The sequence below is a fragment of the Nicotiana tabacum genome, chromosome 22 (genome assembly GCF_000715075.1).
Source record: "Nicotiana tabacum cultivar K326 chromosome 22, ASM71507v2, whole genome shotgun sequence".
NCBI lineage: Eukaryota > Viridiplantae > Streptophyta > Magnoliopsida > Solanales > Solanaceae > Nicotiana > Nicotiana tabacum.
The window spans coordinates 5,782,935-5,798,480 of NC_134101.1; the positions used below are offsets into that span (position 1 = coordinate 5,782,935).

Consider the following 15,546-nt stretch of genomic DNA (forward strand, 5'->3'; position numbering starts at 1 on the left):
TATACTCTACCATTGAGGCGTGAAATATGCATGTTATGTTCCTTCTCTCTCTTCCTTCTCTCTGTATCATCAAGATTCTCAAATCCTCTCTCTTCTCCCTCAAATCTCTCTCTTCTCCCTCAAATCTCTCTCCCTTTTCTATCAAGACAACCATCGTAGCATCCATTCTTTATGACGATGGTGGACTTTATGAAGCGAAAATAATAGATTTGAAGTGAAGGGGGAGTAAGCGAACAGATATGGCCATGGCTACAGATTGAGCTTTTGGAATCTGAAACAGAGTCGCCATAGAAAATTTGAGGGCCGGATTTTTGTTCGTCTCCATTTTTAGCTTTAATACAATGTATATAGTATTTTGCTTGGACGGAAAGCGTCATCTCCAACGAACTTTCTTCTCTTCCTTGCTATTGAGTCACATATAATGATATAAATACATTGTATTATGTACAAATATATTTAAATATATTATATTTTTTTATATAAATACATTATTTTTTCGCTTGTATTTTATGTATTCCGAAGGTTTATATTTTTTTAATACAGCCAAATATAACTGTTTTGTGACTTTTTGTTATTTGAATACAGTCAAATTGAATATGGTGAATTGAATACAATGTATAATAGTGACTAATAAATATCAGTGAATTGAATAGAACGGTATACACCTTATTTCTTATTTTTGTTGTTGTTTTGAATACAATTGAATTCAATATAGTGAAATTGAATACAATTCAATATTGCGCTTTCCGTTATTAAACACCCGTAATCCTTATTTTTTAGGCGTATTATCTCACTATATTTATAAATACATTATGTATTTATAAATACATTCGCGTGAATAGATGGAATACATAATTAAACAACTGTAAATTAGGAGTGATACACGCTAGTTGATCCTCTTTACGTTATTAAACAGATGGACTCCCTACTTATTAGGCGAATTACGTGATTGTATTCATGAATACAGTAGCGCGAATACAACGAATACAATCTGGTAGCAACGAAATCTTAGCTATAAGAAGTAAATGTGTATATGGTAGCTATAAAAAGTTAATAGTCATTAAACTATACTGATTTATGAAAATTTTCTTTTTTTTATTTATTTATTTATGAAAGATCGAAATTTGAATTATATGTATGCGCGTCATTACAATTACAATATAACCATTGAAATACAATTTACCGTTGAAGAACATTCAAAATTATAATCATCCGGTGACAATAGACTTCTCATTGTTAAAATGTATAATGCCATATATTTATTTATTTGTAACGTTTGCGTTAATTTTATCTTTTGTGTTTAAAAGGGTTAGATTTGCTCATGCACTATGCAAAATGATCCATATATGCCTCGATAATTTCTGGAGTTAATTATGCTCTTATTATTACAAAAATGAGCTATATTTTCGTCCTTATTGATTAATAAAATTAATTAATAAAACACGATTTGTTGCTCCGGACTATGCTAAGCGATATAGATAAATGCGATGGCTTTCCTATTAAATAGCGAAAATATAAGTTATTTTGAACCAACTAAAAAGCAAAATGTGTCTTGTGAAAAGGGACTAATGACTAATGAAGTATGTAAATTTTAATTTCAAAAAGTCTTTGGGTATCAAAAAAACAAAAAGGGAAAACAGCTCCACCTCGGTTCTTCGTCGGGTCATTCTGTTGGTTATCTCCAGCTCAAGGTACGCACATTTCTCATCCATAAATCCTCATCAATGGCACTACTTTATTTTGCTTTTTGCTATCATTTTCCTCATTTGACTTCTCTATTAATGTTACTTTTCATACTACTGGAGCTATGTACTTACGCTCTATGTCGTCGTTTCCAATTCCAAGTTCATTTACGAGCTATGTACTTACTGTTCACTCTCAATTTCAAGTTCCCAATTGCTCAAAATGTCTAAGCACTAATCAATTTAAGCAAGTGTATAGGTATGTTGATGAAATATGAGGCGGTAAATGAACCGTAGCTTATTAATGTGCTTCACGACTTTAACCACATTCTGCAACATTATGCATTTGAATTCTCTATTTTCAATGTAATAGAGGAGGAGTAACACCTTTATATCCGTGGGAAAATAGTTTGGACTTTAAGTATAAAAATATATTTAAAAAATCTGTAAAACTATTTGTTATAATTCGAGCGGAATGCAGTAAGTGAACTCTATGAATTGCCAGTGTAAGCGCTCCTCCATAAGTGCACTTGTGTATCTTATGTCATACTTTGGTGTCCTGCTGATAAGAGCAGACTGTAGTTTGCTTGAAGGGTTCAAGTGTTAGTTCTAGCTTTCCGTAGTCTGGTTACAATGTGCATGTATGTAAGGTGCATTTTAGGTCATTTCTGATGCAGGATGTTTAGTTTAGTGAGTTATCTAGCTAGCTGGCTTCCTTATTTCTTTTTTTCTGATAAGAACATGTAAGATTGACATTTGTGACAAGTATCGATCCCCGTACCTCTATTAGCTGCCTCTTTCTTCAAAGAGAGGGAATGGGAGCAGGGGTACAGGAGTGACTCTGGTGCCTTTCTGATCACAAAAATGGTAAACAGTTTGTTAGAATTCCATGAGCCATGTATTAATACAATTGGCAAATATGTACGTATCAGAAAACAGAAAGCAAATATGTTTTCTTATGGAATATATGTGTATAAGGACAATGTATGGCTTCTGTAGATCACTTAGGATGCATATTTGTGGTTTTATTCTTGCATTGTAGGAGAGCATAATTTTCTTACATTCTCAACCGATGAAATTATTTTTGCTTTATGTAGCTGTTGCTTTGGAAACCAAGACAGATTGGGCCTTTCGTAGGATGCGAACCAGCAACAGGATCTTCTGACTGGGAAGACTGCAAAATATAGATGGCAGAACTCGTGGCCTTTCCATCAAGTTCTAGGCTGCTGGTCAAAGGAAATTTCTCAGAGCAGCTCTCTGTGTCTAAAAGCTCAGCTATGTTGATACACAGGTCTTATTTCCTCTTTCAATAACTCCAGTTTTATTTGACTGATGTGCATTATTATAAGCTTGAAGCTTGTTTATCCTCTTAGTATTTTGGTTGTTAGACTTGATGGGAATGCTCAAAGATACGTGCCCTTTACGCTGTTTAATTGTTCTTGATTTAATATGCTCTCCTCTTTTATTATTCAACAGCCAACTTTATGAAAAATTTCTTTATGTGGTAGTCTGATACTTTGCAATTTTTTGGTTCAGGGGATTTTGCTTTGGAAATTGTGGAGTATCTCGCTTGCCTTCATCAAATATATCGAAGCTCATTACTCCTAGTTTAACAAAACTGGAGAGCAGACCAAACATGCATAGTTGCAAGAGGGGTTTTAGCGTCGCTTCTCTTGTTAATGCTGATGTAGCAATAACTTTTGAATTGGTTCCTGCCATTGATCAAATGCTTCTGATGACTAGTATTTTTCTTACATATCTAGCTGGTGTAATACCTTCAAATACTAGAGAACAGATCAAAAGCAAAAATGTGGACAGTGATGGGACTTCCTCTTCTGGTAGGTAAGAACGGTATTAGATGAGGCATTTTACTGATGCAAGTAGTATTATTAGCTCACTTCTTTGACTTGGTTTAATTTACGTATCATTTTTTATTGCTGATATTTTCTTCTTTTATTTGCAGTGCCAGGAGAAAGGACAATGACATTAACACAAAATTTGCCTGGGATGTAGTGAAAGGAAAACTCCTGAGTTCTCTGTCTTCTGCAAAAGAAGAATTGGACTTTGGTGCTGCACCTGTTGAATTCGAACAAAACCGTAGAAGACAGCCTTCAAATTTATATGCTCTTGCCGAGGGTCCAAGGTTGAGGTTACTTTGGGCATCTTTTCAGTTACTCAAGAAAGAGGCAGGCACTGTCTCTATTATTGCCCTGTGAATTTGAATAGAACGTTGGTGATTTTTTAGAATGGAAGATTTCTCTGTTTGATCACACATTAGGTAATTAAGGCTGTTTAAATGTAATTACTAATGAAACTTATAGAAGATAAAGGAAAATGTCAAATACCATTTCATTGATGCATTTGATGCAATACCATTTCATTGATGCATGCCATCCCTCAAGGTTGTGTCCAGGATTTGACTTTTTCTAAGAATACTTTTAAGTCATTTTTTCCGTGGTCAATATTACTTTTTGTGTGATACTGGAGGTACTTAAGCTTCCAACAATGGAACTAAGTGTTCCAACTCACTTCAAAAGCTTCCCGGAATCAAACCAACCATCCCCACAAGTCACATAACAACAGCACACACGAGGAGTATCGAATGGGGAATGGGGCTCAAATACACAAAACGACCGGCCGGGTCGTTGCACAGGGGGAGTGTACTTTTTAATTTTGTAGTAGGATTTTAGCAGGGAGTACTCATGATTATTCACTTTGACTATTTTCCATTTCTTTCTGTCTACACAAGCAGGTGGTTTCGTTGTCATCACTTATGATTTTGCAACTTTTACAGGTTGATTGTATATCCGCGAATGCTGCTACCTTAAGCAAGGGAAATTTCTTGGCCATTTATAATGATGTCATTAAGAACTCATGTCAGCCTTTATGTGTAACTTGGCTGGAAGAGGAACTGCTTCTAAAAAGTAACAAAACCAACAAGGTATGACCTGAAAAATATATCCTTTTCTTGTTAAGTACATTCTTGTGACTTACTTAGGTATATCTTCTTCCAATATATTGTCAGGAATGTCTCTCCATTGTGATTGATAAGTTAGATGGACATGGTAATGTCCTGATGAATATAAAAAAGTCAGGGAAGGAGGATCTGTATGCAGAACTGATATGTTTTCTTAGATTTGGTTTTATCAGGTAATATCACTTCTTCCAGTCGTGTGAATTTAGAATTACTATGATTTTAGGATGTGTTCTTTTGTTTCTTTACCTTCTTTTTGATTAAATGAAGTAGTATTTTAACCCTGACATCAACAATAATTTCTGCATTATTCATGTATCTTGTACTTAGCAGAACTGGGTGTTGTTATCACTCTGTATTCTTTTATTAACCACTGTCCTTGAGAGGGTTGAAAATGCTTTGATTTGTTTGGTTCGCTAACTGCTACCTGGTCCTAAACACTATTCCATGTCTTAGTTTTAGCTGTGTACCTTACGGTCATAGATATGGTAAAAATAGCTACTCTTCATTTGCAGTTTGAATCTCTCTTGTCACTGAAGAGCTACCATTAGCCTTAAAGCTTCTTACATCTCTGGTTTGTTGGAGGAGTCAGTGACCCATTTGCATCTTTTATCTTTTTGTGAGAATTCCTTAGATAATTCTCTATTTTAGATAAGCCCTTAGATCTTTGGTTCAAGGGCTAAGGCTGTACAACCGAGATACGTGTAGTCGCACATCATGAGTATGAGTTTGAATCTTGGTGGCTGAACCAAGTTTGGTATTTACGTGGAGTAGGTAGAGAGGTGGGCCTAATATCCACCGAGTTTCGAAGTTGGAAACAACAAATTTTTCAGTTACAAAAAAAAACAAATTAATATATAAAATTAAGGGGCTAATTTCCTATTCTAAATTTGTGATTTTCAATTCCTTATCATTAACATACATATTGCTAACATTCTTGTAACAATTAAGATATCACTTTGTCAACTATATTTTTGTTTTGTTCTATCTTCCGGCGCTTACTGCCTTTGTGTCTGTATTGGAAAGGGGAGTGCCTATGTTGCACTATACCCAGCTTCAGGACTGACGCGCACTAAAGCGCGCCTCAACAACGCTGATTTTACTATGTGCTGACTTTGAAGTGCTTTTCAAATGGAGATCTATGGCGGTAAACTGTAGCTCCACATAAATAGAACTGGAACTTCTAATATGTTACTATGTTACATTTTCCTCTTAATTGGTTTAATCTATGGCGGTAAACTGTAGCTCCACATAAATAGAACTGGAACTTCTAATATGTTACTATGTTACATTTTCCTCTTAATTGGTTTAATTAGATGTTCCTTCTGAGTTTCGAACCAGTCCTGACTAAGAAAGAAAATTGTTCAAAAAGATGCCTTAATTTGCTGTAATGCTGAATATGACAGGAAGGATGACCTTTATGATAACAGCTTGTTTATGGAGCATGGGGTCTCTATACTGGAGGATCTGGTGATTATGTTAGCAGATGGGATTGCAAGTATGTATTTGGGCCTTATTTCTGTTGATAGTAGCATGTCAAATGAAATGAACAACCTTGGTTTGAGTTTATGTACAATGTCAACCAGAGCACTTCAGAAGTTACGCAACGAGGTATTAACTTTTGCTTATGGCACCATATATTTGGTTATTGCATTCATGTATAAGTCAATGCTTCATGCTATGAGACCGAATGCTCTCTGCATTATATAGAACTTGTCTTCAGTCTTCACACAGTCACATTTGCTCTTTTTGAGAATAATTACAAGTGTGCGCTTCACTTCAAAGAAGCATGTGCTTCATTTCTTGCTTTTTGCTTCACGTTGCATGGACCTTGTTCTTTGTGCTTTTCGCTTTACTGCTTTGTGAGAATCACAAATGGCTTAGAGTATACAACCATAAGCCACCAGCAGTGAATGAAGGAACATATTATTTATACTATAAAAGAAGCTGAGATTAATGTCACATTTTAAAATATTTAACAGGTTGCTCTCAATCAGTGGTTGCATCAGAACATGGAAGCAGTTGTCTCCATGTATGAAGATCGGTTTGACTTGTGCATATTTCAATACCAACTTGTTGAGGAATCTAGCAAGGACAAGGATCAAACTATTAATTGGTGGAAGAAGCTTAATGTAATAAGTTCTAGACCAGTGTCACGTCAATTGAATGTTGTTGTGATCGACCAAATATCTGTGCCTGTTAAGCGGACCAAGGAACTAAGGGCTTTGACTGGGTGGTAAGTAGAGGCCTTCGCAGCTCATACCTCCTCCATATCACATTGACTGTTTTTCTTCTTTGTGTCCACTGTGAAGCCCTCTGGGTCTTCGTCGGCTATTTACATGATTCTTAGTGATAATGTTTTATGGTATTCTAGTTCATTACTCATGCTACTTGAGACTGGATGTTAGAACAGAACATTTACTTTTAACATTTAAAAGAATAAAAGTTCAACTGTTAGAAGAATTAAGCTTTTGTTTTCCAGTTCTTGACTCACTAAACAAAGAATCAAACTCAGACCGAAATTTAACTTGATTGAGATTATTTCAATTGTAGGAAGAGGAACTGCGTAACTGCTTTACTTGAGAGTTACATTTTGTAATTCCGGACATTCAGGTGAAGATGTATAGTTCTAAACCAAGGATTTGATGGAATCCAGAATAGTTCAAAAATGCGGGTCAGTGTCAAACGAAGAAATGGAATCCAGAATAGTGTTGACGATTGAGGAAATTATAAAAATTCGTGGTTGGCAACTGTATTAGTTAGTGGTTTTTGATTAAGAAATACAGTTCAAATTTATATAAAAAAGTTAGTCCTAAGACTGTTAAATGTTGAATCATGAGATGATTGATTTCAGATATTGAGGTTGTCAAGTTGTCTTTAGTTGGTATTGAGGTTTTCATGTGCTGTCGATGTGGATTTTGAAACTATTGAATGATTAATTGCAGTTTGTGGTCAAAAAGTCTTATTCCTGGAATACTTGGGAAAACTGCTCTTATTTTTTTTATTTTAAATCAGACGCTAGTTACTATTAGTCTCGTCATCTTGTTATATTTCTGAATATGTTCCAATTCTCTATAGGTCCCAATTTCTTTGCCTGTGGAGGCATTGTCCAAAAGAAAATTAACTTACCAACCTGTGTTTCTTATCCTTTACAGGAGATACTACTACAGTCTTTTCCTTGAATTGGCTGATATTGCAATGCCATTGGTGAGAACTGTTATCGCTAAGGTGAGTGATGCAATCTCATTCTTTCTGGTTTGTTTGATAGGGAGATCACTGGGGCTTATTTACACTGGGATAAGACAATCCCTGCGGTGGAAGAACTAGGCACTGGCCAGTCTCCTTTTTGTGTTTGCTACAAAATTTTCCCCATGCATTATCTTAAACATGTATTGACAAAGAATACAGTATTACTTAGAACATTGTCAATCTTTTTGGGCCCATTCGAAGCATAAATTCGATTTGTAGCTAGGATTCTTCAGTTTTGCTCTCAATAGTTGAAACTAATAGTTGAAGGAAAGTCCTAGAAGCTATTGTTCTATCTTTCATCTGCAGAGTTACTTTTGTATTCGTTCAAGGTTAGTCCCAACTTATTTAGCTATCTGTGAACCATTATATATAAAAAAAATTAAAAAGAAAAGAAAACAAAGCTTTTAGAATTCCATAACCTCAGTGCTCAATGAAAGCACTATTGCCTTTACTTTTTTACATGTTCTTTTCGCAACGAGCGAGTCAAGCTACTGGGAATAAGTTTTGCCATTTGACCACACACTTTGAGTACTAGAGTAGTTCTTTAGCTTCTGCTATATATAGTTAAAGTCTTATCATTTTGATTTCAGTAGCATCTCTGATTGCTACTTTTCCACTTTGCCTCAAGGTACTCAAGTACCAACAATGGATGTGTTTTGTTTGTCTACAACATTGGTCGAGCTCGAAGTTGCACTACTCTCTGTATTTGAACTCTTGGCTAGCCACCGGAATTGGAGCTAAAGAATTTTCAGTTCATAAAATCACCAAAATGTTAGCACGTTTGCAACTTTGCACAAATCACTAAAGTATTATGGAAACCAATGGATGCAAACATTGGAGACAAGGACAAGACCAGGGTAGGTAATAAGAGTGGGTAGAAAAGCAAAAGTAATCTCAGAGGATAACCTTTCTGTTGTGTCCTACCACCTTTACACGATAAGTCTCTAAGAAAATTCTTGTTATACACTAATTAATTCACACTATTTCATAGTGTTTCACTTTGCATAAAGTAACCTTTTCCCACTTTGAACTTTCACTTTCCCTAGGAGACCTAATTATCAGGGTTATACAGTTTATTTTCTAACAAATATGAATATGAACCCATAATTTCAGAAGTATAGCCAGTTTAGTGTTAAGAATTTTAAAGATTGAGCCGTTCAAATACAAATCATGGATTCACCTCAACTATTTCTTGAGTGGTAATAAATCTTAAAATAAAGATTTTGAAATTTATAAATGTGTTCACTATTAGAAACAACCTCTCTCTCCGAAACAAGGGTAAGGTCTGCGTACCCACTACCCTCCCACGTGGGATTACACTGGTACTTTTATGATGCATGCTTAGTTAGCTCAGTCAATACTTATCAGTCATACAGGCATGCAAGATTCGACAGTACAAAAGAGAAAAAGCATGTGTTACTTTTATTCAATTCCTCTTGAGATGTTTGTTGCTTCATGTTTCACTTTTGAAGATCGGAACTAAGGAGAAAGAAACGTATGTGAATCAAGATGCTCCAAAAAATCCAGAAAAAGAAAAGAAAAAAAGAATCTGCTGCTCAAAATCAGTGTTTCAATTAGGAATCAGTGTACCAAGAGGTCTGATAGGATGGAATTTCTCCAATACCCTAATTAGAGACCTAGGCTTCGAGCCATGAGAATGAATAATGAGCACTTTACCTCTTCCCTCATAGTAGGCTTGCAGCTGATCCAAATTAGTCGGGTCAGTACGTGGGTCATTGAATGCCAAATGATTAATTGGAAAAAAAATGAAATAGGGACCAATGTATACGTCTATTTCTGCATTATTGGCCCCATGCCCCTCTCTAGTCCCCACAAAGAAAAGAAAAGAAGAAAAAACCAAAAACTAGGTGCTGAAGCTTTATAGTGATCCAACGGGTACAATTATTATTATTTTGCTTTATGGTTTCATGCAAAGGCCGTAAAAATAGTACTATGATTTTTTTCATCTGTACCTCATCAACCAAATTAGATTAAGACATGCCTCCTACAACCCCACCACCCCACCCCGGGATGTTGGAATTTATTTAATGCTTATTGGCAATTATATATCTACTCATGTTTTACATTGTTATGGATATAATATAGATAGCCTGGAAAATGGCTAAGATAAATATTTTTGTCAAGTTGGCACCAAGATTAGACTCATAGAGATATTTAGCATTTGTTGATATTAAGATTAGTGGGTCATGATATTCAAATAATGCCAGTAAAGTCCAGGTTCACTTGCATATCTATAGATTAGTGGGCAAAAATAGTTCCATACAAAGAATTAAGCTGAATTGTTTTTTGTCTTTGACAAATATATAGAGGATGCGGAATCACTTGTAAATTTTTTAGATCCCTTGCAGGGCCTGCTTGAGGCCAAAGAAAGTAAAGCATTGGCTTGAGGCACCCCAAATTCTAGGGGCCCCAAAATTTCTTATAGTTAGCTTTATGGTTTAAAGATATTTAGAAAATATTGAAATTTTTAGAGAAAAAAAAGGTAAAAAGCATTTGTAAACTTCATAATTCATGTTGACCCTCCCCAAAAAAAGCTCAAAGAAAATGAGAGCATAGTGAACGCTTACTGTAATGAAATGCATATAAAAATTTGATTTTTGGCAAGACAAGTTTCCTTCTAATCTTGTCTTCCTAATTCATATTCATTCTTATGCTCTTTCTTTTCTTTGGCCTAATTCATATTCATGTCCTCGGGGGGAACGGGGGGTGGGGCGGGAGGTAGGGCAGGGTTTAGGGGGTGGGGCAGGAGGCAAGGGAGGTAAAGGGAACAAGGGTGTCTGTAGGTTGAGAATTGGATCATGGAACGTAGGTACATTGATGGGTAAATCAATAGAGTTGGTGAAGATCCTCCAGAAGAGGAGGGTCAATATAGCGTGTGTCCAGGAAACAAGGTAGGTAGGGTCGAGGGCGAGGGACGTGGACGGGTATAAACTTTGGTACTCAGGAGTCCAGAAAGGTAAGAATGGAATGGGCATCTTGGTGGATAGGGAACTTAGAGAGTCTGTAGTTGAGGTTAGATGAGTGAATGATAGATTGATGATTATTAAGTTGGTGGTTGGAGAGCGCACCCTAAACATCGTTAGCACCTATGCGCCGCATGTGGGCCTAGATGAGGAGGTTAAACGACGCTTCTGGGAAGGGTTAGATGAGATAGTGTGCCAGATTTCGCCTGCTGAGAAGCTATTCATAGGAGGGGATTTCAATGGGCATATTGGGTTGACCGCAGGTGGTTATGGTGAGGTGCATGGAGGCTTCGATTTTGGAGAGAGGAACGGAGGAGGTACATCGTTGTTTGACTTCGCTAAGGCTTTTGGGTTGGTGATTGCGAACTCTAGATTTCGGAAGAGGGAGGGCTATTTGGTTACTTTTAAAAATGCGGTGGCGAAGACCCAGATTGACTATCTCCTCCTCAGGAGGTGTGACAGAGGGTTGTGCAAGGATTGCAAGGTGATTCCGGGTGAGATACTCGCGACGCAGCATCGGCTCTTGGTGATGGACGTTGGTATTATGTTAAAGAGGAGGAAAAGGTCTACTCGAGAAAGACCGAGAATCAGGTGGGGAGCCTTAACTAAGGATAAAGCCCAAGCGTTGGAGGGGCGGTTGTCCTATGAGAGCTTGGAGGAGTAGTGGTGACGCGAGCACTATGTGGTCAGCGACAACAGACTATATTAGGGAGGCTGCGAGAGAGGTGTTAGGGGTCTCGACGGGCGTATCTGGTGGGCACAAAGGAGACTGGTGGTAGTATGAAGTGGTCCAAGGTAAAGTGGAAGCAAAGAAGGTGGCGTACCTGAAGTTAATGGAGAGCATAGGTGAGGAGGAGAGGCGAGTGTGCATGGAGAGGTATAAGGCAGCTAGGAATGAGGCTAAGTTGGCGGTCACAGAGGCTAAGACTGCGGCTTATGATCGTATGTACTAGGAATTGGGGAAAAAAGGTGGGGAGAAGAAGTTATTCCGGCTGGCCAAGTTGAGAGAGAGGAAGGCTCTGGATTTGGACCAAGTGAGATGCATCAAGGACGAAGATGGTAGAGTATTGATGGAAGATGCCCAGATTAAGAGGAGATGACAGACTTACTTTCATAAACTTCTGAATGAAGAAGGGGATCAGGATATTGTGCTAGGTGAATTGGAGCATTCCGAGAGTCACTGTGACTTTGGGTACTGCAGGCGTATCGAGGTTGAGGAGGTCGTGGGAGCTATGCGTAAGATGAGTAAGGGCAGAGTGACCGGGCCAGACGAGATTTTGGTAGAATTTTGGAAGTGTATGGGGAGAGCAGGTTTGAAGTGGTTGACTAGGTTGTTTAATATTATTTTTAAGGGGAAGAGGATGCCGGATGAGTGGAGGTGGAGTACGGTGGTTCCATTGTATAAGAACAAAGGTGATATCCAGAGTTGTAACAATTATAGGGGTATCAAATTACTGAGTCATACCATGAAAGTGTGGGAGAAGATGGTTGAAGCGAGGGTGAGGATGACAGTGTCTGTATCCGACAACCAGTTCGGATTCATGCCGGGTCGTTTGACTACAAAAACTATACACCTTGTTAGAAGGTTGGTGGAACTATACAGAGAGAGGAAGAAGGATCTGCACATGGTGTTTATTGACCTAGAGAAAGCGTATGACAAGGTCCCTAGAGAAATTCTCTGGAAATGCCTGGAGTCAAAAGGTGTGTCGGTTCCCTACATTATGGCGATTAAGGATATGTATGATGGGGCTAAGACTCGGGTTAGGACAGTAGGAGACGACTCTGAGCATTTTTCGATTGTAATTGGGTTACACCAAGGTTCTGTGCTCAGTCCATTCTTATTCGCCCTGGTGATGGACGCGTTAACACACCATATTCAAGGGGATGTGCCATGGTGCATGCTATTCGCCGATGACATAGTTCTGATTGATGAGTCGCGAACCGGTGTTAACGAGAGGCTGGAGGTTTGGAGACAGGCTCTTGAGTCTAAGGGTTTCAAGCTGAGCAGGACGAAGACGGAATACCTGGAGTGTAAGTTCAGCGCTGAGCCAGGGGAAGAGGGCGTGGATGTGAGGCTTGATTCGCAGGTCATCCCGAGTAGAGTCAGCTTCAAGTACCTTGGTTCGGTTGTCCGGGGAGGGGGAGGGGAGATCGACGAGGATGTCACACACCGTATTGGGGTAGGATGGATGAAGTGGAGATTAGCATCTGGAGTCCTGTGTGACAAGAGAGTGCCACCGATACTCAAAGGTACGTTTTATAAAACGGTGGTTAGACCGGTCATGATGTATGGGGTTGAGTGTTGGCCCGTTAAGAACTCACATATCCAGAAGATGAAAGTAGCAGAAATGAGGATGTTGCGGTGGATGTGCGGGCACACGAGGATAGATAAGATTAGGAATGATGATATCCAGGAGAAGGTGCATGTGGCTCCCATTGATAACAAGATGCGGGAAGCGAGGTTTAGATAGTTCGGACATGTTCAGAGGAGAAGCCCAGATGCTCCGGTACGGAGGTGTGAGCAGCTGGTTGTGGATGACACGAGAAGAGGTAGAAGGCGGCCTAAGAAGTATTGGGGAGAGGTGATCAGGCAGGATATGGCGAGGCTCCAGATTTTCGAGGACATGACACTTGATAGGAAGATGCGGAGGTCGAGTATTAGGGTTGTAGGTTAGGAGGTAGTTGAGTCGTGCCTTACTTCGTACCATTGTGGGACTAGCCATGCAGGGTTTTTGTCTAAGATAGCTAGTGACAATGTTGTGGCTTACTATTTCGCTTTTCAGTGCATGTCCTATTTACTAGCTATCGCTTTTGCTTTGCATCTTTCTTCTAGATTTCACGGTGTTCCTATTTTTCTTATGATTGTTGTGGTGATACTAATATTTACTAATATTGTCTCCCTTTGCTTTGCATCTTTCTTCTGGATTTCATGGTGTTCCTATTTATCCTATGATTGTTGTTGTGATACTAATATTGTCTCCTTTTTGTCATTTTGTCTTTTTATTTTTTTGAGCCGAGGGTCTTTCGGAAATAACCTCTCTACTCCTTTGGGGTAGGAGTAAGGTCTGCGTACACATTACCCTCCCCAGACCCCATTAGTGAGATTTTACTGGGTTGTTGTTGTTGTTGTTGCTCTTTCTTTTCTTTTTTTCGTAAGCATTTTTATATTGTGTCAAACAAAAAAGTACATTTATTAATTTGAATTGCATATTCTTTCCATCCTAATTTATGACAGGCCGCCCTTTAAAACTTGTTGTCTAGAAAATATGAGTCATGTTGTTAGAAACTCAAAAAAAAAATTGAAACTTTAATACAATCACAATCTCAAAAAGACGTTCTTATTAAAGTATTAGCAAGAGAGTATTCTTTTCAAAAGTGAAACTAATTAAAATCTTATATAAGATCAACATTGTTTCAAGAAAAATAAATGGATTAGCTTTATTATTAATTGAAAAAAATATTTAATGAAGAAATCAATTACAAGATATTAATTACTCATTTCAAAATTTAGAAAAAAAAATTACAAATAAAATATAAATGAAATTTTATTTAAAATATTTAAGGCATTTGCTTAAAGTTTCGCGTTAGCCCCCACTTACATTGATCCGCCCTTGATTCCTTGTAAGTTGTAAGATACAAGCCCCCCCCCTCTCCCCCCCCTCAATGTACATATTTTGCTCTTGGATACAAGTACCAATTACAACAATAACATATCCAATATGATTCCACAATTAGGGTCGCTAGAGAGGGTGGGGTGCAAGCAGACCTTATCCCTACCTTGTGTGAGGTAGAGATGCGATTTTCGGTAGACCCTGTCTCGAGATGAATATAACAGTACCTTGCTCAAAAAAAAAAAATGTTTGTTATACGTGTTAATTATTACTGATTTTTTGGTGCGGTTTCACAATCCTCTATTTTAATAATCTTGTCAATGGTCTTTTCCTTTGACTTCTGAGCCCTAAAACTTTGTCATGGAAAACATTATTGGTTGGTTTAATTCTTTCCCTATTTTAGAGACTAATTGTCAATATTTGAACAGCAGATCTACAGCTGTTTGGTTTGCTTGTTTTCTTTCTCATCTTCTGATTTAATACTTAAATCAATTAGTCGATTTTTCTCACATATCTTGTCGCAAAATGCAAAAGGATGATATAAGGCGGGTTAAAGAAATCTCATTGATAATTGAAGGAACACAGGAAATTTTGGGGACCCATTCATGAAATATCTCTAAACTGCTCCCTTTCTATTTATACTTTACACGGTTTTCATACTAGTTTAACTTGTAGACTTTGATAGTGTGATCAATTATTATATTATCGCTATCTAAAGATATATAATCACAAACTTGCTGTAAGAAGGTAAAGTGCGCTAATAGAGCAAATTTGTTTAAATATATTTCACACTTTAGATGCATTTTAATTAGGGGTGTCAATGAATATTTAAAAGCCGACTAAACCGACCGAACAGTACCGCACCGAATTGATTTTTAGGGTTCTTTTAATAAAACCGTAGGTTTTTATACAAATCTGTAACCTTACCGTTAATTAGGGTAGGTTTTTTATTTTATGAAAATAATTCGAAAAAATACCGAACCGTACCGAATAAATTTACAGATGAAAAATATATTTATATATTAAGTTTGAAAATAATAAAGCAT

At 37.5% G+C, this 15,546-nt stretch overlaps 1 protein-coding gene across 2 annotated transcripts; it reads left to right on the plus strand.

Annotated features, from left to right (window-relative positions):
* The first annotated feature begins 1,554 nt into the window (after window positions 1–1,554).
* Window positions 1,555–8,914, plus strand: LOC107761396 (uncharacterized). Of its 2 annotated transcripts, XM_016579620.2 has the most exons (10): window positions 1,555–1,691; window positions 2,780–2,973; window positions 3,219–3,524; window positions 3,646–3,868; window positions 4,477–4,623; window positions 4,708–4,832; window positions 6,063–6,267; window positions 6,639–6,892; window positions 7,812–7,884; window positions 8,534–8,914. In XM_016579620.2, exons 2-10 carry the CDS (start codon window positions 2,870–2,872, stop codon window positions 8,708–8,710), a joined length of 1,614 nt encoding a protein of 537 aa, XP_016435106.1. In that variant the 5' UTR covers window positions 1,555–1,691; window positions 2,780–2,869; the 3' UTR covers window positions 8,711–8,914. The 2 variants fall into 2 exon arrangements, with proteins under 2 accessions (XP_016435106.1, XP_016435108.1); XM_016579622.2 differs by lacking the exons at window positions 7,812–7,884; window positions 8,534–8,914 and adding an exon at window positions 7,210–7,382.
* The last annotated feature ends 6,632 nt before the right edge of the window (window positions 8,915–15,546 follow it).

Coding starts and splice junctions, on each gene's coding strand:
- LOC107761396 (XM_016579620.2), top strand. CDS start 2,870: ATGGCAGAACTCGTGGCCTTTCCATCAAGTTCTAGGCTGCTGGTCAAA. Junction 2,974..3,218: donor TCAGCTATGTTGATACACAG/GTCTTATTTCCT, acceptor TTTTTGGTTCAG/GGGATTTTGCTTTGGAAATT. Junction 7,885..8,533: donor TGAGAACTGTTATCGCTAAG/GTGAGTGATGCA, acceptor CTTTGCCTCAAG/GTACTCAAGTACCAACAATG.